Raw genomic sequence first — 25,860 nt, forward strand, 5'->3', positions numbered from 1 at the left:
CCGCCACGTGCTACACCCCACGCTGTCTGAGGTGGCCACAGAAGAGAGCTAAGGTTTTCTTCCACAATGGTGGAATACTTTAGAGCATCTGAAATGCTTAGGCTACTAAGCTGAGCCTAAATATTCAGCTGCTATGACAACACCAGCACAATAGTATAAACACCATCACTTAGAGAGACATGCTTGCAAATGAGCAAGGAAATGTGCAGGAAATACACGTTACCATTCCATTATGGTCAGCCAGCAACATGTCACCGGTAAAACTTTAATGACAACAGCAAGATTCCCCAGTAAAGCAGGGAGACACTGAGCTAGATGTATCCAGAGTATTTTACTTCCTTTCTTAAGGCCATGGGCATCATTGCAAAGCAGCTACTTGCTTTATATTAGAAGCTAGAAATGAAACACCCCATATGTTGACAGTGTCTGCTAGTGCAAGACTGACTCTTAAAAAAACCAAAACCCTTTCATCTTTTACATCAGGCAATATTATCTGTTAAAAAACAAAAAACAAACCCACAAAGCAAAAAGCACAACACTTGTGATATATCCAAAGAGCAGACACAAACTCACCTTTACTTGTCGGGCCTGGCTGATCACACAGGGCAGGCTGAACAACTGCTGTACAAACGCTTTAAGCTCCTCCATAGTCAGCTTGGTCCGTGTCCTTCCGCTGTCTTGGCTCTGTCTGCTGTATGAACAGACAAAATTAAACATGATTACATGAGAGAGAGAAGATGATGTCCCTTTGATTTATTCCCAGTGACAGAAAGCTATCAGGATTACTGAGAAGTTACAAAAAAAAAAATTAAAAATTTCCATCACTTGAGAACTCAAAAAAACCCCCCAAACTCCACAAGAATTCAAAAATCCTGAAAACTAGATTTCATGTAATTATTCTAAGCATCTTCAAGAGAATTCACCCTGCTCTTCAGAGGCACTAATGCCTAGATGTCTTTAAAATGAGGTTTGTTCCAAATAGGTAAAAGAACATAGCCCCAGAAAGCCTGATTTAGGCAGCTCAGGAAGTTAACTGCCACGACAAGCACTGACAACAAGTCTCACACTGACAACCATCCCTGCCTATGGAAACTCACAGCTTCCAACAGCAGGGAGAGATACAGGACTGGAATACTGGACACATTTACACAGGCAGGCGTTACCTGGTTTTCAGGTTTATGTAAGGGATAGATTTTGGGTTTTTTTGCTGCATTTGACCATGAGTTTATTGCTGCTTTAGTCCCAAACAGCCAAATTGTTCTGTTTGAGCCCTCATTTTTAATTTGTTGTTTGGTTTTTTTTAATAACCTTATCCTTTGTGTAAATGTGATCCTTCTCAATGTATTAAATATGAAAGTAAATGCTAAAGAAGCTGAACACGATGTCTGTACTTACATTTCCTAACACTGTTCATCAAAGAGGTTTCAAAATCGTTCTCAAACCTCAACGTTGTTACATATTGCTATTTAACACGCAGACTTATAAACAAGTCCTATTTTCTGCCACTTGGAATTCCTTTCAGCTTCAGATCAGACACACCACTGAAAGCTGTCATATCTTTCTACCCCTTGTGTTTCTTGGGATAGTGCTGGGAATCCACCAAATAATTAGAAAGCAAGTCTGTTGAGAGAAGGCTGACACACTCCAACAGGAGGAGGAGAAAGCAGCAACAGACCAAACACCTGTCCTACCTGTGTTTCTGCTTTTTGCTCAGCAGCAGCTGTGCTACTGAAGCACAAGTCTCTGCTTCTTTCACAGCATCTCTGAGCCTGCGGAAAAGATCATTCTCTGGATATTTCCTGTCTTCAGCATCCTCCAACATTACTCTCAGCTCGATCACATCTGTAATAACAGTACATAAATAATCTGTATGCAAAAACAAAAGACATTTTAGACTGCTTCAAAGAGCTTCAATCAAGTTCCAACAGGCTAGTTCCATTTGAAATACACAATGATGAGCTGCATTACACTCTCAGATTAGCTCATTTCTTTTTTTCCACTAAACACAGTGGAAATACACAGTCTTTCTCTCATTAAATGAGAACAGTGAACAAATGTAGGAGTTTCAGGACATCCTACTATGAATGATAGAAGGCTGACCTTTCTTGTGGTTGAGATTGGCAGACAGAGCCTCTGTAACTCTACTGACCCAGGTGTCGTAAGACTGTGCTCTAACTTTTACTCCATACAGCAAAGAAGGAAGGTCTTCTAGTGGGTACCGGTACCTAGAGACACGGGAAGAAAATACATGAAGAGTCTTAATGCCCATACAAACTTCAGGATATCATTTATATTGAGTTTTTCCAGCTACAAGGCCAGAAAGATGGAACATGTATGATACCTGCTGTCCTGCAACCAAGAAGCAAGCAAAGAGGATAAAAATAATCCTTAAATAAAGGAAGAAAGAAGTGTGGCCAAATGTTGTATTTGGTCACTGGTCTGCAGTAAAAACAAGAAATAAAAAGTGGGGGGAAAAAATAAAATCCTGTGTACCTTAGACACTTCTTCTGCATGGGACATGGACACAAATCCGAGGGATGGTATAAGCATACCAGACGCTCAGGATTACAGGAACATGTAAGAGCTGACAAGAAGCACGTGGTTCTGCAAGCTGTGCACTGACGCTCGTCATCTGGAACCAGTTCAAACACCTCTTCTTCAGACATCAACACTCCCTACAAAGGAAAAAAATAAATACAATTACACACTTGCTAAAAACTCTAATCCAGGCTGGGGGAGCAGGAAGCTAAAGTCCTTTTGCAAGCAAAGAGAGATGTCTTATTACTCACCATCTGTACAACAGACTCCCTTAACCGTGTCTCTTCCTCTATCATTAGAGTCATCTCCTTGCAGACCATGGCAGCCAGCCCAACATCCAAGCACTCTGGATCTGCAGCCATCTTGAAGATCAGCTCTTCATGGGAGAAAACGCAATGACGTCCCAGCCTTCGGTAATGACTCACACACTGACGTCCGATGGGAAGCTACAAAAAAAACCCAACATCTATCATTCTGGGAAAAGGTGTTTCAAGATGATGTCTTAGCTCCTGCTTTCCTTCCTCTGACAAAACCTGGAAAAAGACTAAGAGATTTGTATCTTATGGGACAGAGCCAATTATAACAACCTTAAATTATGTCACAGATGAGGACAAAGAGGATATCCATGCTGGGGGGGTGGCATCTGCCATAACCTTATGTGCCTTACTTTCAGACACAGGTTAAAGACTTGTCCTAAGCTCTTTTTACTTCTGGTGGAAAGAAACTGGCACCAAAGAAAGTCATCTGGTGTATGCTAAGATGAACACATTGCCCTCTGGATATTACTATGCTTGGACACAGACATGTAACACAAGATGCCTAGCATTAACCAGAACTGATACCGTTCGTTTTGTACCTTTTAAAGCAAAAAAATATAAAAAGCTAGGTGAATTTGCTACACAGATTTCTGGTTACATTTTAACTTAAGCAAACGTAACTGCACAGGGCTGGTGTTGAGTTTAGCAGTTTTTCACAGAGGCTGTGCACAGATTACATGAGGAGCAGAGGTGAAAAGAACAGCGACACGCTGTCAATCCTGCAGACAATTTTTCTGATGAATGAATAAAATTCTTTGATTAAGGACTAAAATTTCTATTTGAAGGTAACAAAAGAAGTTAGAGACAGACAAACTACATATAAGATAAACTTACAACTGTAAACCCTGGATAGCGATAGGACACGACAACTTACTGAAGAATCTACATAAGCCACGCTCTGGCGTGGCACGGCTCTTAGAACAAGCACTAATATGATTAGAAGGTGCAATGAGCTGGCACGAAGGAGAGCAAGAGACTGTTACATGCCTATGTCCAACATTCAAATGACAACAGCTGCTCAAGTACATTAATCTCTATCAAATTCAGGAAGAGGCACCACAAAATAGCTAAAGGTACTGCAAGATGTCAATTTTTGGTTAAATCAGTACTTAAAAAGGAAGACCACATGCCAATATTTCAGTTCTAAGCTGCTTAAAATTATGTGCTTATCCAAATTATTTTGTGCAAAGGAAACTCACAGTCTTTAACTGTTGTACCAGGAACTATAAACACAAAACAAACTATGTAACATAAAAGACTAAACTACAGCGAAGTCTCTAACATTCTCCTTGCAAAGGTGACTTAGCAAAGACATAGAAAACATGGACAAAAGAACAGACCCAGTCAGCAGTGCAGAAGTTCACAGCTTCAGCAAAGTTATATCCCTGGTTAAATCCAGAGTGATAGGCACGAGGAAAGGTCACGACAAACTCGCCAGCGCACTGATTGGTCCTGTATACCTGATACAAGGGAGGACAAAAGAGAAAAAAAAAAAAAGAAAAAATATGAAACTTGCAACAGAGTTTAAGACACATAATAGCAAGACATTTGAACACAACTTACTTTACCTATAGAACATCCCAGGCAACAGAGCTACTCCAAAAGTGGTACAGATTGGTTCTGTCATCTTAAAGTGAATCCTCAATTCATGCCCTTACTCAAAAAAGGTTGAATATACAAGTCAACAGCTGAAAATTCTCTTTATCAATCCCCAAAGGGATGTTTCTCTATCACCATTTAAACCATTGCACCACAAAGTGCAAAAGCTTCTGGAAACAGTTTCTGGTTTGCTTTGTTGGGGTATTTGCCAGAGAAGTGATTTATCCCAAGACAAAAGCAAATGAGAGTGGCTGCTGCTTATAAGTCTGCAGTCAATTACGTTTGGTCAGAAAAGCAGTTTGTAAAGCTGAGATTTCTACAGAATGTAAGACATTTTTATGTCAAAAGACATTAAAACCATTTCACAGACAAACAAGCTGCCTTTTTTTAAATTAAAAACGAAATGCAACACACAGTGTTCACTTGCTCTGTAAGATATTCTAGGTAAGAAGCTTGGTACAATTGCTTCTGATGAAATTTAAACTACATGGTGAATCTAGAGAAGGTTCTAGAAAACAGCTTTAAAAAGCACCCCATAACTAATGAATTGAATATGTCAATGTCCACCATAAAAATTCTTCAGAGTTATGCCAAAGCATTGTTATGCAAATCTGGCACAGAATGGAAAAAAAAAAAGAGAAAGAAAAAGAAAAAAAAGAAAAAAGGAAAAAAAGGAAAAAAGATAAAAAAGGAAAAAAGGAAAAAAGAAAAGGGGGGGAGAGAGGAGAGAAAAAGAAAAAAAGAAAAAAAAAAGAGTGCATAGGAGTACTTATGTAAAAAATGCTCGTGTGCTACTCACTGGTACACCATGTTCCATCAGCACATTGGGGTTCATAATAGTGACCAGTTGATGCAGGAGATCAGGTTGGGATTCAAATAGCTCAGGAGCCAACTCCTTCATCACATCCTCTAGCTGCTCTGCTGCATGAGAGGGCACGCCGTACCATGTCTTCGGCTCTCCCCTAATAAAGCACAACCACAGTCATAAACTCATTACTTCCAGGAAAGTAACAGTGCCAGCCAGCTGCAAAGCACACCTCAAATCTAGCACCGCTGCCCACACGAGCCAAATATTCTGTATATAGACACAAAAGTGTCATCTTCAGGATGTCTTCGTTCTAATCTGGAAAATTAATTACAAATACAACACAACTCTCAACACACCTGACAGCACATTTGCCATGACAAGGCTCACAGGGAAGAGAATTGTCATTTACCATGCTCTAAAGAGATAAAGTGGGCAATCATTTTCCTTTAGGAAGAAAAAAATCTTAACAAACAAAACCTTGGCCATCACAGCTAATGTTTAAGAGAAAAGAGATCACGGTACATGAGGTTTGGAGTAGTCCTATGCCTGAAACCAACAGAACAGTATACCAGCTAAGCAGAAGTGGAAAGAATAAAACACCAGACAGTGCAATGAAATACAATCCTTCTAATACACACAATTAATTACTAAAGAAACCCCAATGGTCCACTGGAATCTTAAGACCAAAAAAAAAGTTGATAACACAAATTAGTTAAGCATGAGGGAAGAAAGAGATTAACAAGACCAAAACTGAACAGAAAACTACCTGAGAACATATTATTCTAATCCTTCCAGTCCTGTCTTAACCTGTAATGATCTAGAATCCACAGTGCTGGGGTTTATTTTTTAATTGTATTTTATTAAGAAGTACGAGCAGCAGTCTGCTGAAATACCTGAAGCTGTTTACACAGCACTATTTAACTGTATTAATAATCTTGTCACCAACCATCCCACAAGTTAGCAGATGAATAGTGCAGCATCTTCTGTGGTTCCTCCAGGCTTCAGTGACACCTGCTGGTAGGACACAGCTAGTCAACCCCAGGAAAACTATCTGAGCTGCTGGAACTCATCAGATGACAGAACATCCTCACACACTGATGTAGTTAAGAGCGTGCTGAGGACAATAACTGAACTCTAAACAAAATGGAATCCCCCTCCTGAGCCTGTGGATCAAATCTTACTAGCAAACATGCTTCTCCAGAAAGGTCTAAATGCTGTCAACTCATCCTTACTAGATGGACAACAAACTTTCTGTTCTGAAGTGGTGCTTCCCACAGCTTCCCCTTCCTTCCTCCCTGCTCCATCCACTGTGACTGAGCCTGATGAACTGGGAAGGCTGCAATGCAAGTGGTTCATATGTCACGATTCTTCTTTTCAAACACAAAAGACACCAGAACACTTTTAGGATCGTTCTGAAAGTCAGAATTATTTTCCAGTTTCTCTTCTCTTGAACAGCAGTATTGCTGTGTATGCTGCTGAGCTGTCAGCTCGGATGCCTGTGTAAGCCAGCACGGAGGCACATGAACTTCAAATCATAAAGCAGTGAAACCGTAACTCAGTCAAAACCAAAAGCTTTCTTAGAAAAGATGTGAGCCTGTAAAGCATGATTTTTACAGTAACACTGGATTTTTAGCAACACAGGAATATTTAATCAGTTAATTAAAAAAAATAATAAAGTGTTTAAAACAGTATCTATATCCTTTTTAAATCAGCTTCTCTTAAGAATATGGACTGCTCATTGTATTTAGCTTTTTGGTTACAAATGTGAGTGTGTATATGTGTTTTCAAGTAGAATTCCAAATTTACTAATGGCAAACAGGGCAGTGCAAGGTAGATGCACAAGGGAGAGTCCATACCAATGCAGGTAGTTGATGGAATAGCTCCAGTGATCTTCAATATGCCAGCAAAACGAGGAGAAGCACATCCCTACGTACAGCCAAGGTACCTTCATGCCCGAGATATCTGCATTGATGTGAGCAAGGACTGATTGTTCTAGAATTGGCATGTTATTCAAGTTCCAACCAGAAAGGGCATAATCCTGCCAAATAAAAAAAAAAAGAGAAAAATGTTGAACAAATCAGAATATAAGGATATCAACTCCAGAAAAGGAAAGTCCAAAGGAAGAGAGCAGCCAATCCATTTCTATAGCAGACAGTGGATAATATTCTGCAACAACAAAGCATCAAAACCAGGAAGTAATTCCTTAAATATCTTAGTCAGCAATCAGACTAAAGATTTAAGCCAGTCTTAGTATTTCAACATACACAGCTCATCTTCTTTAGATCAAGGCTTACATACGTAGGCTTTGATTCCACCCCCTCCCCAAGTTTATAGGTTGCACGTTTTTCTGGTGGAAAATACCAGCAACATTAGCAGAAGAACAAAAGACAGAAGTCTTCAATAAAATTGGGTAACTTAAGATTGTAAACAACACAGTGAATCTTATGTTATTATTTCAGCTTCAGACCTGCTTTACTGCACTGCAGTTTATATTCATCTTCTTTATATCTTACTTTAGGAAGTCATCTCAAGAAATTCCTACACGCTCATTTCTGAGAAGACAGTATGACCAGTTAAGCAATCTCACCTTTATTTTCAAATACAGACAATTGATACAAAAAATGAAAATCCAGACTGCCTTAAAAGCTCACTACTGTGCTTTAACATTAGTCTACTTTCTACCTTAAAAAAAGCTGTTAGCACAGATCCACAGTCATTTTAGGTAGATCCCACAGCTGCTGAAAGGACCAGTCTCAGCTCAGCCACATGTTCCTACTGTTTCCTTTGCTCTGACATGATAAAGACCATGCAGTGAGTCAGCTGACCCGAGTGATCTAGCTAGAAAATATATTTAAATCACTACTTTCATACAAATAGATCAACAAACAGTTCTGACTCACTAAGCAGCTATACAGTCACTGCACAGCCAACAAAGGTACAGGTAGGAAGGTGCAGGTATGGGTAGAAGACAAGAGTGAGCAGGATTACCTCTTCCAGTGAGCAGTGTGAATTGATTTGGGGCTGTGTAATCACAAAACCAGAGCTTTACTTTAATTTCATCAGCATTTAAACATAGAAGCAGCCAGAAAATTGATATGCTACAGTAAAATCTGAGGGAAAATAGGTAATATATTTACCAGATGTTCTTTATAAAATTTTCTATAATAGGCTGCTGTATCTACATCTTTTCCTTCTTACACTATGCACAGTCAGAGGAACAAGCTAAATCCAATTAGTTTACCTCCCAAGGAGGTTAGAATCTTGTTTCTGTAGCTAACTCTATAAAAAATGGTTCAGAACAAGGAAGAAAAAAAAAAATCCTATCAGTCTCCTCAGACTCAGACATACTGCAACAACTTGCACATCTCTGCCTGCTAAGATTAAGTGATACAACACAAGTGTGACTTCAATTCTGAAAAGCAGCTTAGCTATCAACCACCAGATCTGAAAAAGAACCTAAAATATCAGATTGATGCCCTGCTCAAAACAAATGGTAAGTGCATGCAAAAGCCTGAAGCAATTTCCTCATGAAAAAAAAACAATCCACGCTGATTTCTGACCTAAATTCTTAATGTGAAATCTTATGGAGAGCAAAAGAATGGGGTCAGTTTGTATATCCTGCTCCTCACCTCCTCCTCTGGCATCAGCTTTCGTCGGCCATCCTTCACTGGGAAGCCACTTCCAAAGTCCTTGGATGAGATATCAGCCCCATATTCCACAATGACATCTTCTTCTATGCTGCTGACCAGTCGCCAGAATTCTTTTTCTACGAGCTCAGTGGGAACCATCTGAAAGTGGAAAAGACGTTAGGGTATGGGCAGATAAGATGCAACATCAAAGTTATCATTCAAGCCATAAAGCATTACTAATCCCTCATGAATTTTCAAACATCAAGGCCACTTCCACTCTCCCCTCCATCCCTCTGCTTAGAGGAGAAGGGTATGAAGAGAGGCTGGAGACGCTTGGTTTGTTGAGCCTGGAGGAGACTGAGAGGAGATCTCATGGGGGTCTAGAACTTCCTGCCAAGGGGCAGAGGAGGGGCAGGCGCTGATCTCTTCTCTCTGGCCACCAACCAATGCCAGGAGCAGAGGGAATGGCAGGAAGATGTGGCAGGGGAGGGTGAGGTTGGCCATGAGGAAAAGGTTCTTGAGGCAGAGGGTGGTGGAGCACTGGCACAGGCTCCCCAGGGAGGTGCTCATGGCACCAAGCCTGACAAGATTCCAGCAGCATTTGGCCACCATGTGCCCTCAGGGACATGGTGTGAATGTTGGGCTTGTCCTGTGCAGGGACAGCAGTTGGACTCCATGGTCCTTGTGGGTCCCTCCCAGCTCACAGCATTATAGGATTCAATGATTCTATGATTCTTCAAAGTCATAGAGTTTGGTCTGTTTTCCTAAGTAGCGACTGCAATGTAACAGAAATAAGATACTGCATCATAAAGGACGGAATGAATAAGAAAGAAGATGGATTACCAGAAGTACAGCTTAAAAAGAATGGAAGAAGGAGACAGCCAGCAGAAGTCAAGCAGCAAAAAGAATGAATAGCATGCAAAGCCCAAACTATTTCAGAGGATAACAACCAGAACTTCTGAGTAACAGTAAGGAAATTGTGATAAAGAACTGTATTCAAGGGTGTAGTCTTCATACAGCTCATTACAAGTCCTTCTTATATTAATTTATGAAGCTTATTTCTAAAATAAGCTTCGTTCCTTGTTTTCCTCCGTGTCCCAAAGTTGTATCATAAACTGGAGTCCTTAAAATGTTGAAGCTTTACCAAGGATGCCTATAAATTACCAAAAAACCTTGAGAGAAGGAGAAGGAGCTTGGTGCTGCATGCAGTCTACAGGACAGCGGAATCGTGGAAGTGTGCCAAAGCAGAAATGCCAGTTTTAAAAATGCTGCTGATTATCAGACAGACTCAGTCTGTTGACTTGTCTACAAGAAAAAGACTGTAACAGGGAAGAAAAGAATGATTTATCCTCTGAACAAACTAAACCAAGAAAAAAGCCATAGGAAGGGCAGGAGAAAGACCTCTTTGCCAAACAAGAACGAGATACTTGGGTTCAATTAATCAAAAAGGGCAAGAACTTAACTAGAGCAGGGCCAACAAGGTACACCCTGACAAGCAATGAAGCTATTTATCCATCACAGGAGAAGGGTGAAATGAAGTCGAAATGAGACCAGATGCCAGAAATCATTTGTTTACATTTTTGAAGCCTATGGTGCCTCTTTAAACAAAGCAAAGATGCCTCAGCAAAAATTCAGGATCAGCTGAAACCTCTTCTCTTCTTCCCCTGCAAGGAATCACAACAAAAGCTGAAACTCACATGGACTGGCATGTTGAAATAATCAGACTTGAAGTTATCAGCCATTTCACCAAAGCTCTGGAGAGTATATTCCCTGACAGCTTGTTCAAATCCAAAGGCCTCACGGGGTTTGTTGCATTCCTAGGAGACAGAACATAAAAATATTGTTTCCTGCAGCAGATTATGACACACTTACATTTTTAGGAAAAAAAAAAAACAACCTAGTGTCCATCCAAATCCTTACCAAACACAATAAGCTACCAGTTTTAAGTGCTTTTCTCAGCTGAGGAAGTCCTACCGCAACACAATTAATTCTACAGCAGCTAATCTAACACTGTTAACCCCAATGCTCCACACTTCTGCTTTCCTGTCCAAAGCTAATTTTCATCATCTGCTGCTGCCAGGCACAGAGTAAGACAGTGAACAAGGAGCTGAGACAGCTGTAAGACATTTCTCATACACACTGGATTCAAGCACCTGTAGAATAACTGCACAGAAACAAATCCCACAAGTGCTTTGGCTTTATCAATCCAGCAAATCATCAACTGATTTGGCAACGTCAAAGTATAGAGAAGGAAAGAGGCAGAAGGAAATTAAAACAACACAGACAGGGTCCATCTGACAGTGAATCTTCCAGTGTTCTATCCCCATTCAACCCAAGAGTGCAAAAAATACCAGTTCACATTTCAGCTTCTCTCTTGACCTATTCTACAATGTCCTTTTCAGCCCCTTTGTATCTGACACAATGTTTATATACACAAGACATATTAGAACACAAACATGACACAATTATCTGATAGTCAGCTGTTCAGTCAGAAGCAAACAGGACTGGAAAGGAATTCAAGAGATCAGTAGTTTCTTTTTCTTCAAGAGGAACTATCCTTAGGCTATGCCCAACACTTATCAAAGTAGTTCTTAAACGGAGCCTACCACAGAGAATCTACAACATCTGGAAACACTGTCAAATAACGTTGACCTAAATACATATAAAGAACCCTTACTCTATTCTTCCTAGCTCCTGTTCCAGCACCCTGCTGTTAACATTACATTAAGCATCTGTGCACAATTAACATTTAAAGTAAAAACTGAGGCAAAAAGCACCACTGAGTGTTTCAGACATCTTTCCACTGTTATTTGTTTACTCTCCATTACATAACATAGCTGTATTTTCTCCCTTCTTCCTCTTACTTTCACTGTATTTCCAGAATTTGTCAAGTATTTTCTCCATCATTTCCTAGTAAAAACTTCTTTGGCACCTTAACTTTCCTGATTTTGTCCCTACATGCATGTTTTTTTTTCTTGGGAACAACATAGCCCTGTTTTTACTAGTACTAAAATTCCTCCTGAGTTTCCACATTCTCAAACCACTGCAGTCACTGTATTTATTACTATATTCCCTAAATGACCTCCACATTGGTGTGCTGTTAGTTTGCTAATACTCCTTTATTGCTCTCTCCTAAGGGAACAATAAACAAGCAACTTAATCCACTCTGTGAGCAGCAGCCCAAAAGGTTAGTTGCATCTTTTCCCTTGCCTGTAACTATGAATTTCTACCTCTCTCACAACAGCATTTGCCTGAGTTCATCTGACAACCTAATCTCTTGATGGAGGGTCAGAGAGCAGGGAGCTCATCCCAGGGGGAAATAGGCATATGTATGTGTGTGCAACTGCCCCTTCTGGAAAAAAACACAGCCTAAAAAATTAAAGCCAGTCACAAAATTATAGATTTTTTAAAAAACCAAGCTTTTTCCCCCTCTGAATTCTACATCTACCAACTTCCCGAGCTTGCAAAATTTGTTTTCTTAAGACAAATACCAAGCCAATTAGATTATGTTCACGGCCTTTAGGCTGTTGATCAGTCATCTGCTGGAACTTGGTAGCTCTTCTTTTTTTGAAGAATTAAATTTAACTAGCTTCCGCTTTCAGAGCCTCAACAGTTCCTTTTTTTTAGCCTAAACCAAATCTAAAATAACTACAAATTTTTTCATTAGTTCTTTCACTTTCTGCTACAAGCTATTCTGAACAAGGCCACAATGACTTCCCAATAATCAAATCTCCCTGCTATTCCCAAATTGTGTATTTTCATTACTTCCCAGTTTACAAAGTGTCTCATCCTCATGCTGAAACACCTATCACAACCCTACTTCTCACCCTAATTTCCCCACCACCAGCTTATCAAGTTGAGTTTCAGCTCTTAGCATACAAAGGCTAAAGTTCCAGCTGTCACATGGCTGTATAATCAACAAAGGTTTTGCCCAAGATCTAGAAAGAACACTTCTCTCTCCTTCTGGCTCACCAACCAAGGACAAGCTGGAGATTCGCAGCTCATCTTGACATTATTCCAAACAAAACTACAGCTCCTACCCAGATGGAAAGGCATTGAGCTCAATTCTCTTCTGATCTTTCCAGGAACAGCAGTACACATACAAAGCTTGAGTAGTTCTTGAACTGTACCTCGGCAACACACTTTGGACACCTCCAGTCACCCTTGGGTACATCAGGTAAAGGAGGAATCAAGCAAAAAGTGTGATAGCTGTCATCGCATCCGTCGCACAGCAGCAGTTTGTCCTCGTTATTTCCTCTGCCACAGAATAAGCAAACGTACAGATCAACCTGTGGAGGAAAAAAAGAAAAAGAAAAAGGTTGTTATAAGAAGTTTCCTCATTCAGAACCCGCCTTCCTTCAGCTAAGGAACAAACGATGTAATCCTGAAGTCTGATATCTGAATGTCAACGCAGCCTCCTCTGGTTTTTGAGATGCACAGGTAATGAACAATTATGCTTCGACTTCCCAAAGCAGTAATACGTGGGGGGCTGAGGGACTCTGAGTGCTGCAAAATAACTACCCAGTTCAGTTAGACAACTGCTTTCTATGTTACTAAAAGTAGCATCTCATTTATGTTATTCTAAGGCAAAAGAGTAGGTTATAGCTTTTAGAACTTCATGCCCTTCCTTTCTTTGGGCCTCTATCATGGAAAACAATTCAAAATAAATCCCCACCAAGAGCACATGGCTGAGGAACAAAAACTATTTCAGAAACATACACACCAGCACTTGCAATAATACAGTGGTTATCTTTGCACTAGAAAAGGAGAGATAACAAAACTCACAAACCTACAGATTTCAATCTAAGAATCCAAGGGGAAAGGAAGGAAACTGCATGTAAAGGTACCAGCTTCCTTCTCATTTTCTCCAAAATAAAGGACAAAAACTCCAAATGATAAGAGAGAAGTATTAATCCCTGTACAATAGGGAACAACTTTCACAGGTGTCTGTCCAAGATAATCTCTCAACAAGAACACCACTCACTGGGAGATTTATTTCCTCAGGGACCAAAGAAATCTATTATCAACAGGTTTCAAATATTCTTTGTTGTTGCTTCCTGTATTGTCCAAAAGACTTTTAGTTTTAATATAAACATTTCATATTGTACTGAAGATCTGTAACGTAACCTACATGAAGAAACTGTGTATTACTTTATCACAGCTAAAAAATTTACCTTATATATAAATTTTTTAATAACAACACGAATTTCATGAACAACACTTGCTCCAAATTCTGCTAAAACACCTATCTGACACTGGGCAACTCAAGCTACACATATTTCCTTCATGCAGCAAAAACAAAAAACCCACCAGAAGTGGGGAGTCTGTTATTTTCATCAAGATGTCACAAAAACATGTGTTTTTCAGCTGACTAGGTTCACACAGTCGTGTTAAATACCTGATGATCTCACCCTCGTCTTGGTTACACCAGCCTAGTTAAGTATGCAGCTTCCCAGCTATGCAATAATAAACTTCTGAAGGAGATTGCTCAAGTTTCTAAAGAAACAATTATTTAAAATAATGCAGTTTTATTAAAAGACATATAATTTTCCCCTTTAAAAAAAAAAATCCACACACTCAACCTCAATGGAATATCATGTCTGTTTAAATCACCAAAGTAGTTGCTTTTGTTGCAAGTAAATAAAAGTGGAGGCTGGGTACCTTAGCAGACATTTATTTCCAGGTTCTCTTCCCAAAACTAAAAATGCACTAAAATGGTGATTATAAGGAGGCTATTCTATGATATTCACTAGTTACCCATCACTTCTAGCACCTTCTTCTCTCCCAATTCATATTAACATATGCAATCTTTCTATGTCAGCCCAAGTGACGACTTGTTAAATACAAAGACTGCATTGAAATACATATTCACAACAAGCAGGTCTATGACTACACAATAAATAACCACAAATAAGCCTCCCAGCCATGTAACAAAACACTGTAAGACTATGATGATACATAACTAAATTTAACAGGGGGAGGGGATAAAAATAAAAAGGTGTATTTTACTTCCCAGTTAGCATTTCACATAGATAAAATAAATTTCACAGTTAGCATTTCACCAAAAAAAAAAAAAGAAATAAGTGAGGGAGAAGCATGAACAAAACTGCAGCACAGTATTTTTCAGACAAGTTATATAAGGTTGTGCATTTCAGAGACTGTTTTCCCTGAAGATCTATCATCCAAGCATAAAACAAGTGTGGAACAAATGGTACTAAATCACAGAATTTCCCAAGATTACAGTTACAGTGATACAGTTCCAAGGTAGCAGTTCTGCTGCTACAGTATTTTCGTTATCTCTTATAAATAGGAGTAAATGGAAAGAGTAAACAAGTCTAGTTTTCTATAAAGAAACAAGAGACTAGACAAAATATTTTTAAATTAAAACACCTTAAACAGAGTGGTCACAACACTTACACAGCCTAGGAATACCATTTACTCAGAACTAGTAGTACAATTCAAAAAAATTCAAGGCACACAAATTCTAACTTAGCTGCAATGGCACAATGAGGTGTGTTGGACTGGATGATCTTTTGAGGTCCCTTCCAATCCCTAACATTCTGTGATTCTGTGATCTGTTCTTTAAATACCCAACTTCTCCCACATTTTTTTCCTCCAGGAGGCATTTCCACATATAAAAATATGATTACTAGAGACTTTCAGTTGCGTTGGCCTTCGATGGTTGAAATTTAAAAGAACCTCTTCTAAATGTTCTCAGGGCAAGCAAAAAAAACCCAGCTGAAGTGAAGAGTCTAATTCTGAAGACATTAAAAGCATCCATCTTCATTAATGGTTGTGCACACATGCTAAATCATGACACTTTAATAAGGCATGTGTTATGAAAGACATTAAGAACAATTATGCACTGCTTTTCCATGGTTAAACAGCAGAGCACTAAGCATTTCATTTTTCCCCCTTAGGGATTTCTCTTGCACAGACTTGTACAATGATTAGTTTAAACTGAAAACAGAAAAGAGGTGAAAGCTGGAATTGCTAAAAACCAAACTCCTGAAGTACTGGAGCACCTCAAAATATCTTTTAAGGAAGAGAAGTAGCAGTATAACTGTTGTAAGAGTAACAGTATAACTGTTCTACAAGGGAGAGCTCAAATAGAAAGTCAGCTACTGAAGGAAGGCATGCAAGGGGCGTGTGGCAAAGCAAGCCCTCAAACCCATGATCAGCAAGTACCTTCATGTTGCAACATTCTTCCTGTTCAACAGATTTAAACAGAAATCTAGAGCATAGATTATTTTTACAAAACACTGTTTGTTCTTCCCATAATAATATCTGCTGCAGTGTCCATCCATCCATCCATTATTTTATTTATTTGGGGGGGTGAGGGGGGTACTTTAGGAAAAAAAAAAAAAATCTTAGTTAATTAATTTTGTATTTTCAGAAATCACAGCAAAGAAATCAAACTTACAAAGTTGACAGAAAGAGTTCCTTTGCGTTGCCTCATCTGCATTCCAAATGCTTCTGATCTTGTTCCCTTGCGTCTTCGTGTCACCTCATCTTGAAGTAAAATAAAGTTAAATGTTATTAATATCACATCAAGATAGACTTAGCTTGTAGAAACAATATAGATGTCCAGCCTGCTACCCTGCCTTTCTATCAGAAATGACCTGACAGTCCAAAGAAAGCAAAAATGCCTTGTTATACCTGGACAATTTAAAATAAATAGGGAATAGGAAAAGGTATTTTGCTTCTCCTCACAGGTGATCCCAATTGCCTCATGGAACAGAATGAATTACACTCATCATTTGGTCATGGAGCTGGTAGGATCACTGTCAGTATTGTCAAATCCTGTTTCCCCTTCCAGTCACTCCTGCAACAGCTGCATAATTGTTATTGTTGCTACATAATATATAAAGACCCGAAACTATGCCAAGTTAGATGATGCACCCTGTAAATCTCCCATGAACAAACCCTACAATACTGAGCTTTCTTTTTACAGTTGTAATTATTTGCTTACTTCTTAATGCTGTCTCTAGAGACCTGCAGAAAGATTTAACAGCCTCGTTACTTTACAAAGCCACGAGCCCAAGATTTAATTACCCTCTTTATCCTTTGCACCCAGTGCCAGTCCCATCATCTTGGGTCCAGCTCCGAAGATTTGCAGCTTCTTCAGTTCAGTATTTCTACTCATTTCTCCTGCCTCTGCCTGAAAATAAAAACAAGACCACATCAGCACAAACCATCAATATTTCCTCTCTAGGTCTCTTCATAATTTGTTTATATTCCAGCCTCTCGCAACTTCAGCTCGTCAAAAGAAAGGGAACAGAGGCACGAAAAGACACAATTTTCTGTCCCTAAAACCAACAAACAATTAGAATAAAAGACAGCATTTTTGTCCCAACTTTTGAAATAATTTCCTATTTAGGATTAGAAATAAACCACAGAAAGTCACTTATATGGCAAGTAAGAGAACCAGGCTTGACGTTGAGCAAAAAATAAGTAAGAATGCCACAGCAGTATTTTCCAAAATCACCATGATTCAGTCAAGTGCTTGGATGGTAACACATAAATCATTTCAACAGGATTTTTTTTAATCTGTTTTCTGAGTAGACACATACACATGACACTAACGAGTTCCTTAAGTGTGGCTGCTCCTGGGTTTATTTGTGATGAAACGTTATCAGCGTAGCTCTGAAAATCACACCCCCTCACCCTGCCATTGCAGCCTCAAAACCAGAGATGCAAAGACCTATTAGGAGACAACTCCGTGCCAGTGGTGTTTCCTCAAGTGTTCTGTTCAACTGAACTTCTTCCTGTTTCCCATTACTCACCCACCTCATTTTCCCACACCACTGCCATCAACTGAACAGCTAAAAGAACCTCCACGTTCTGGTTTTTATCTGCAACGCAATCACCTCGGTGTTTTTCTTTCTGTCGTCTACTTATACTTTGAAAACCCTTTCTAAGCTGATAGAAAAGGCCACTGAATTCTCATCATTTGCCATCTTCCTCGTGAAAATCACTCTCAGCAAATCTAATTCCAAGAAGGTTATCTCTGAGTGACTTACTGACGACACTTCACCTGTGATTTTCCACAGAGTTCTGGCCTGACGTATCACGCATGGAACAAGCTCCCTTGGGGTGACAGATTTTCAGTAAAGAAAAATAAAATAGTTCAAATGCACTTGCAGTAAAGCCAAAAGAAAGAAGATAATTTCCATTTATTCAGTCTAAATCAGTTGTTTTTCTTGTTGCTGGGACACATTAAAAGAGACGTCATTTCCTGGGCATTCCTACTCTCTGGAATCTTTAGTGATGTTTATAGAGTCCCTCTTCCCCCTGGACTGTGTATGTGATATGCTAACTGGTGTCTTTCCAAACTGATTATTGCTGATATTCTCATTTTGAACATTTATTAAGTCCACATTGCTATTAAATTATTTTCACCTCAGATCTATGTTACCAACATTGTAAGTTCACTCTGAAATTGCACGCTAACTGGAAAAATTTTCTCATAAATTCCTCACGTTTTGGATAAAAAAAACATAAGGAAACATTGACTTTTTAGCTGTACAGGAAAGCCTACCTGGAGACTTCACAGTCCTTCAGCTCCCATTGGAAACTCATTAACAGCTCATCCATTCTCTCAATTAATAGAACCTGACAGAATCAACCCACATTACATTCCTCAGCACAGTACAACTAAAAAATACATATTTTTTTTAAATCAGATTCCTATATAACTTTACCAACATTGCCAGGATATTGATAGTTTCAGGTGTGAATACCACTGAGGCACTAAAAGCCTCCATGAGTAATTTCTCTGCAGTGTCCTTTAAAACTGGATAAAAATACCAAACTCAAAACTGCGAGCGCATGGAGGCAGAAATCTTGCATTTCTTGACATTTTCTCATTGCTAACAACACCAAATTCCACCACGCTTTTGCACTATATTTTTTCCATATAAGCAAAATGAACTTGATTATTCTCAGCCCCTCTTTTTCCTGAAGGATTTGACATATTTTTGTTTCTTTTACCTTCTCAACTGACAGTACAACCCAAAGGCTTTTCCTGTGTGTGGGTGAATCCTGATTACATGATCCAATTACACTGGATTCACACACTATTTTTTTTCTGTTGTCTCATTCATCAACTTTGAAACATTTGCATCCCCACTCCTCCATCCCCAATGTGTAAGACCAGAAGAGTTACAATCAAAAATCAGAATATTTCCACGTTTGGGGCATTTGTCAGCATCTCCCAGAGTTCTTTTGTTTCATGCAATTAGTCCCAGGGAAGGAAATATTTAACATTAAAGAAATGGAAGCTTATTTTATTAATTCTTTTATTCTGCAGTCAACCAAATTTGTAAAAGCAACCTGAAAACAGATATGCTACTTAGAATTGGTTTCACTGTTTCAGAAAATTCTCTGGATGTTAAGTTAATATCCTTTGAAAGGACAGAACTTCATTATCTTTCTTTTTTCCCCCGCTACTGTATTTCTCTACCAGAAATCATCATGATGTAACCTCACCACACAAATCCCTTGTCAGTTAAAACACACCCTAAACGATCACCTATGAGGATACATGCTACTCTTTTCTAAGAAAGTATTCTCCTAAATTTAACCTTTCCTTCCTAATCTGACTTCCTTCTACTTTTTGTTGTCCTTTTCTTTACAAGCCTCCAGTAACTCAGCTGCCCTTCTCCAGCTTTCACTTGCGATAGCTTCCTTCAAAAAAAGAAAAAGCATTAAGCTGATTTTCGAGCAGAATCTCTCATCACTAAATTCTCTTCTTCCTGTTCAGAGACAACGCATTCAATTGACGTTTCACCACAGTATCCAGAGATTCCCAACCCACCTTTCACAAAGGAGAATTCTCATTCCCTAGTTTGTTTTTCACTTTCTCTAAAAAATTTAAAAACCTTGCTTTTTGAAAGTCTGCCCCCTCCTTTTATGGCTGAGGATCTTTGTTTACTTCTGTAACTTCTGATTATTATCTTTATGCTTTCTTATTCATCACCCATTCTCAGGTAAGTTATCTGCAAGATGGAGACACAGAGCATTTTTGGAAAGTATTTTTAGTACTTGGAAGAAATCTCCTGAGATGCAGAGGTCAGTGTAGTTATCCATGTTCACTACCCAGGCACTGGCCTGCCTGGCACACTACCCTCAAATCATTCAGATGGTTACAGCTGGAGCAGAATGACATTTATTTAGCAGGTTTTTACATTACTTGTACACTACCTGTTCTCTGACGACTACCTAGACAATCTCTGGGACAACTCCAGGTAAGCACTTCAAACAATAAACAAGAGTCCTGTCTAAAATGAGCAGGTGCACTGAAATCTGGAGCAATTCCTCAGGACTCCCCAGATATTTACACTGGTACCATTTGGGGCTACTGAGGGAAAAAAAAAATAATCTCTATTTCTAAACACAGCTCCAGATTTGACTTAAGAGAATTATACACAGCTTCCAACACAGCCAAAAAATACTTCTGGCTATGCAAGTAGTTTGAGTTTCTCCTGAATAAAGAACTAATTTCAGCCACTTTAATAATTCTAATGCTTAAAAGACAAGTGTGTCTACAGGCCTAATAAAAGGCATTTAAATATATGTATGTATTTACTCTTTGCAAACGATCCAAGCAAAATCACCTCTGTCATTTCTGAAATGCAGACCCTTTAAATGAAACACAACAGCTATACTGTGTCAGCTTCAGGAAGTTGAAAAAACAGACTAAAAAAGACAATTTAGTCTAAATCAATCATGACATCAAAGATGAAAGTTTATATAGCATATTCAAATATCCCACTCCCACCTGGAGACCCCACCTACAGTGCTGCCTCCAGTTCTAGGGCCCCCAACACAAGGAAGACATGGACCAGTTAGAACGAGTCCAGAGGAAGCCACGAGGATGATGCGAGGGCTGGAGCAGCTCTGCTGTGAGGACAGGCTGAGAGAGTTGGGGCTGTTCAGCCTGGAGAAGAGAAGGCTCCAGGGAGATCTTCTAGTGGCCTCCCAGTACCTGAAGGGGCTCCAGGAAGGCTGGGGAGGGACTTTGGCCAAGGGCAGGGAGTGACAGAACAAGGGGTGATGGCTTGAAAGTGGCAGAGGGGAGATGGAGATGAGATGTGAGGAAGAAATTGTTTGGTGTGAGGGTGGTGAGCCAGTGTCCCAGGTTGGCCAGAGAAGCTGTGGCTGCTCCTCCCTGGAAGTGTTTGTGGCCAGGTTGGATGAGGCTTTGAGCAACCTGGTCTAGTGGAAGGTGTCCCTGCTGCTGGCAGGGGGGTTGGAACTGGATGAGTTTTAAGGTCCTTTCCAACCCAAACCACTCTGGGATTCGATGATTTTGCATCTCAGTGACAACATACATTTGGATTAAAAAAAAAAAAAAAGTAGTTTAAGAGTACTTGAAAAAACTTCGTGGTGCTTAAAATAAGTCTAGAATGGCATCAAGTAAGTAGTAAGTTTGTTGCATGTAAATCCAGCTTTTGCCCACGTCCCACTGACTGGTCAGCAGGGAGCCACTAGACCTGCTGTGAAGATCCTTGCGATGCTGCCTGAAACAGGCACCTTCCTCAACAGGTGAAGACCTGCTTTAAAAAGTCCAAGAGAAGCAATGGAGCCATCAGGACAAACCTCCAAGACTATTTCTAATGGTTTAGTGTTGAAAATGGTGGTGATTCAGTTTGAATTGAGATTTACTGGGGGCTATTCCCAGGATTTCATATCACCTAATAGAATTTCAGAAGTTCCCAGAACACCACTAATTCAAAAGAAACTGCTTCTCAGTTTCCTGTGGAAATCTTACGCAGCTCCAGCCATCACTGAGCATCTCCCCACTTATCTCCTTCAGTTCTTCAGAAAAACAGTCTGTCCAGCTTGAAATAATTAGTCCCAAGCACAATTTACACAATTAAGAGAGGCTTATCTACACACATTTGCATTTTTGTAACTGAAGGGCATATTCCATAAAGTTTTTTTTTTAAAAAAACTTTTTGAACTTGGCACAAGCAGAACCTTCAACATCATTTCACAAATGGCTTTTTGCAGGTTTAGTTTCCACAGACACATTGGCTACAAAGGTACCAAGGCCACTTGTCAGTGAACAAAAAGCAGCTTTTAAAAGTTTAAAACAGCTTTTAAAAGTTTAAAACAGCTTTTAAAACAATACATCTACCATAAGCAAACCAGGCCTTGGACAGACATCTTCCTCTGGATTTTATTTAAACAAAGACCTCTTGCTGGTGGTGCTTGTGAGCGGGCTCCCAGTCAGACAAAGGCTGTTGCAGTGCCAACGCTGATGAGCTGGTGGAAGGAATTAATTGTTCTCTGTCAATAAGAGCCAATTAACAGGGGTACCTGGGATTTGACGCGCCTGGTTCTCTTCAGCACAACGTTCATTCTTGAAGCTTGCTTTGGGGAAGCCTGGGCATCTGAGGTCAGGTCCTCAGCCTCCACTTTTTCCTTAAGGTCCAAGTTTGGCTTTTGGATGCCCTAGAGGATCAGAACAGGAGATTGATTAATCAGGCAGTGCTAATGATTCCGTGGATCAGAACAGGAGATGATTGATTAATCAGGCAGTGCTAATGATTCCGTGGTTTGTGAATCACTCTGTTTGCTAAGAAACAGGATGAGTGAAATCACATGGCACCACACATGCCGTCTGGACAAGAGGCCAATTAATACACACGCCCTTCAAACTGAATCTCAACTGCCAGCTTATTAAGAGAATGACATCGTTCCAATTAATCATATCATCTTTTGCCCCGTTTTCCTTCCCAACAGGGCTGGCCTCAGTCCTATAAAGAAATGGCTATCAGAAAATAACTACATAAGGTCCCTATTCTGCCACAGGTAAGCGTGAGGGTGGGTCTAGGTTTGTTCACACAGCTAAAGCTTCTTAAAGAATAGGTGCTATGTCCTAGTTTTGGGTGCAATAACAAGTAGTATCCTACAGGCAGTTTGGGTCCCCTCTTCGTATGGTGAAAGAGAAGGGTCTCACCATAAGGCTGACTCCAGACTGGAAGAGCTCATAAGGGTATAAGATCCGTTCATAATGAGACTTGAGTAACGACCCTGTGCCTTTTCCTGGCAGGTAGCCCAGTCGACTTGCCACTTTAGACCATTTCTTCTCTTTAGTGACTACTTCAAAGCCTCCTTTGCTGGCAACAATCTGAAAGGCATTGAAAAAAAAAAACAGGTAAGGGTTTTAAGTTGCTCTTATCATCCTGCATAAAGCAAGAATCAATTAAAACAACCAACTGTTAAAAGGTTCTATCAGAAAGTGACAGAACCCTGAGTTTAGTTTTTGTTTCCTGAAGAACTAGTACTTTAATAACCAGGCACTTACTTCTCCTCCTTCCTCCATTCACTTCACACGACAATTTTCCTAGTAAATATAAATCGTACACTGCCCCATACAGCACGAATCCAACAGTTCAGATTTATGACATGTTGGAAAGAATACAAACCCCACCATCAGAGCAAACTGCAAAGTTAACTCTCACCAGACTTGTACTCTGATGCAAAACACAAGTCTGGCCAGAAATGAAACCCATTCTAACAGAGGCCGGGCAGAAGGGAGCGTCGGAGCTCCCAACTTCAGAGTTACAGAAACGCTCACAAAACCCTGGATGGAACAGAGATCACTGTAAAAAGCAGAAACTGAATTCATCTCCCAATTAACTCAGGCCAGTTTTAACTCCTGACTTCAACTGGTTTGAGTCTAGAAATTCACATACAGAACTATCACTGCTTACATGTAACTGATATGTACACAGAATTAAAAACAATGATCATAACAGCCTATGAGTCGCTTCCTCAGAAACACTGGCCACATTTCCACTGCCAAGAAAGTGAAAGAAAGCTGGGGAGGGACTTTTGACATGGGCAGTTAATGATAGAACAAGGGGTGATGGCTTTAAAATGGAAGAAGGTAGGGTTAGTTTAGATATTAGGAAGAAATTCTTTGGTGTGAGGGTGGTGAGCCAGTGTCCCAGGTTGGCCAGAGAAGCTGTGGCTGCTCCTCCCTGGAAGTGTTGAAGGCCAGGCTGGATGAGGCTTTGAGCAACCTGGTCTAGTGGAACCCTAGAAATAGGAATATTGGGTTGGAAGGGATCTTAAAGCTCATCCAGTTCCAACCCCCCCAATATCAGGGGGATTGGAACTGGGTGAGCTTTAAGGTCCCTTCCAACCCACACCCTTCTATGATTCTATGTTCAAGCTGCATACAAGGTAACAAACAGATGGTGCAGAGTACCCAACCTAAGGCAACTGATTTAACTCTCCTTGACATGTCTGCCGTAACCATTCAATTTAAAAATGCTCTTTCACTACATTTTTTCCTCCCCCCAGCCTCATTTAATCTCTGTGTTAATGAGATTAATGATGTAAAACAAGCCCTCTGGTTGTTTGGCTTCTTGACCTCCAATGAAAAAGGGGGTTCCTGTCTGACCAGGGCCTCCAATCGCTTACTCACTTTGCTCAGAGCATACAGATCCAGTATTTTTCTCTCCACCACAGGAATCTTTAAATTGGATCCTTGGAGTTCCCAAAATTTTGCTAACTGATCCAAGAAGTCCAGCTTCACTCTCGTCATTGCCTGCAATCAATAAAGGAAGAGAAACGCGTTATTTCCCCAAACAAGCATGAAAACACCTTGCAGTCCTGAGAAAAAACCTGACAAGTTTTTACAGTGTTTACATTTTCAAAGTGCAACTTGGCGAGCGAGGTATTGCCTAGTCATGTAAGAAAACCCCAGAAATAGGAATATTGATAAAAAGAAAGATCTTTACAAACAGAAGACTGTCTCAGCTTTTCTCTCTCCATTCAAGAGCCTAGAAACCAAACTCCTACCTAAGAATTTCTTGGTTTGAAACCAAAATGCATACTTACATAAAAAAAAAAAAAAAAATCAGCATTCCAGGGAGAAACCTGAGAGGAATTATTAAAATACACACTGGGGGGGAAGGGGAGAGTTACAAGCAGTTTTTATATATGCTCTAACCATGCAGAAGGGCCTCCTCCCTTGAGTATTTTTGGAGTACTCGTATCAGTTTCCATAAGGAGACCCATTTACAAGCCAAATGACACAGGAGGTTTTGGTATATGAACAGAGCAGGGCTTTGAGGAATGTTGTAGAGAAAAGGGAAAACCAGGACAGAATGGGACACAGGCTGCTCTCAAGAAAGCTCCCATATGTTGTGAATCGTTACATTAACCAGCTATAATAAGCCTATTAAAAAAAAACAGCTTGTTTTAAGGCTTGAAAGGCATTGTCAGGACAGGATAAAGAAGGTAACGAGGGGCTTCAGAACAGCAATAAATATTTTAAGGAAAAAAAAAATAAAATTAATTGCCTGTGGAGCTCTGAAGGTTGGACACTGGCTGCTCTTACTACACAACATGGTACTTGGCATTCATCTGAGACATTTTCAGTTGAATGTGAAAAACTCTTGTGGTTATTTTGGGTAATAAAATAAAAACCAGACTTTTCTCAAAGCCGTGGAGAGTTATTTTATATGAACTCCACCACTGCCAAGTATAAACACTGATGTGGTCTCTGGGTTTCTAAAGGCTCCCCCATCTAGAAACCTGCCAAGACACAAATCTCAAGCAAAGAGACCTCCTGCTTTCAGTGCAAACACTAAATTGTATCAACAGTGGAAAAAACTCACCTCCAGTTCATTCAGGCGCTGAATTCGTGGAGTGAAACGAAAACTCTGCACTTCACATGCAAATGGAGGCTGCCAGTCCTAAACACAGACAGAGAAAGACATTTCACTGCTTCCAGAAACTGATCCAGAAATAACTGCACAGAACAGAAGACCCCAACAATGCCTGAGCGAACGGGCTCCCAACAATCCATGAGTTTCTCCGTGCAACTGGTGATAGAATTTTCCAATTTCATGACATCCTTGTGCTTTTAAAATAACATTCTTCCCACAAGATTTTAGTTCAAAGAAAGAGATCCTCACAGAATTAAAAAGAGAAAGAGATTATA

General features: G+C 39.9%; 1 protein-coding gene across 1 annotated transcript; it reads right to left on the bottom strand.

Moving 5' to 3' along the window:
- Window positions 1–573: 573 nt before the first annotated feature.
- Window positions 574–25,636, bottom strand: LOC104527884 (lysine-specific demethylase 5A; the record flags this gene model as incomplete). Its single annotated transcript, XM_010171714.2, is given in 17 exon segments — window positions 574–691; window positions 1,692–1,842; window positions 2,101–2,225; window positions 2,494–2,675; window positions 2,790–2,984; window positions 4,196–4,315; window positions 5,254–5,416; window positions 7,119–7,300; window positions 8,892–9,050; window positions 10,589–10,708; window positions 13,022–13,180; window positions 16,315–16,403; window positions 16,947–17,052; window positions 22,218–22,352; window positions 22,861–23,031; window positions 24,337–24,459; window positions 25,535–25,636. Coding segments are annotated over 17 exon segments (2,400 nt in total), but the record flags the coding sequence as incomplete, so codon positions are not given.
- Window positions 25,637–25,860: the final 224 nt, after the last annotated feature.

The sequence above is a fragment of the Antrostomus carolinensis genome, unplaced genomic scaffold (genome assembly GCF_000700745.2).
Source record: "Antrostomus carolinensis isolate BGI_N321 unplaced genomic scaffold, ASM70074v2 scaffold16987, whole genome shotgun sequence".
NCBI lineage: Eukaryota > Metazoa > Chordata > Aves > Caprimulgiformes > Caprimulgidae > Antrostomus > Antrostomus carolinensis.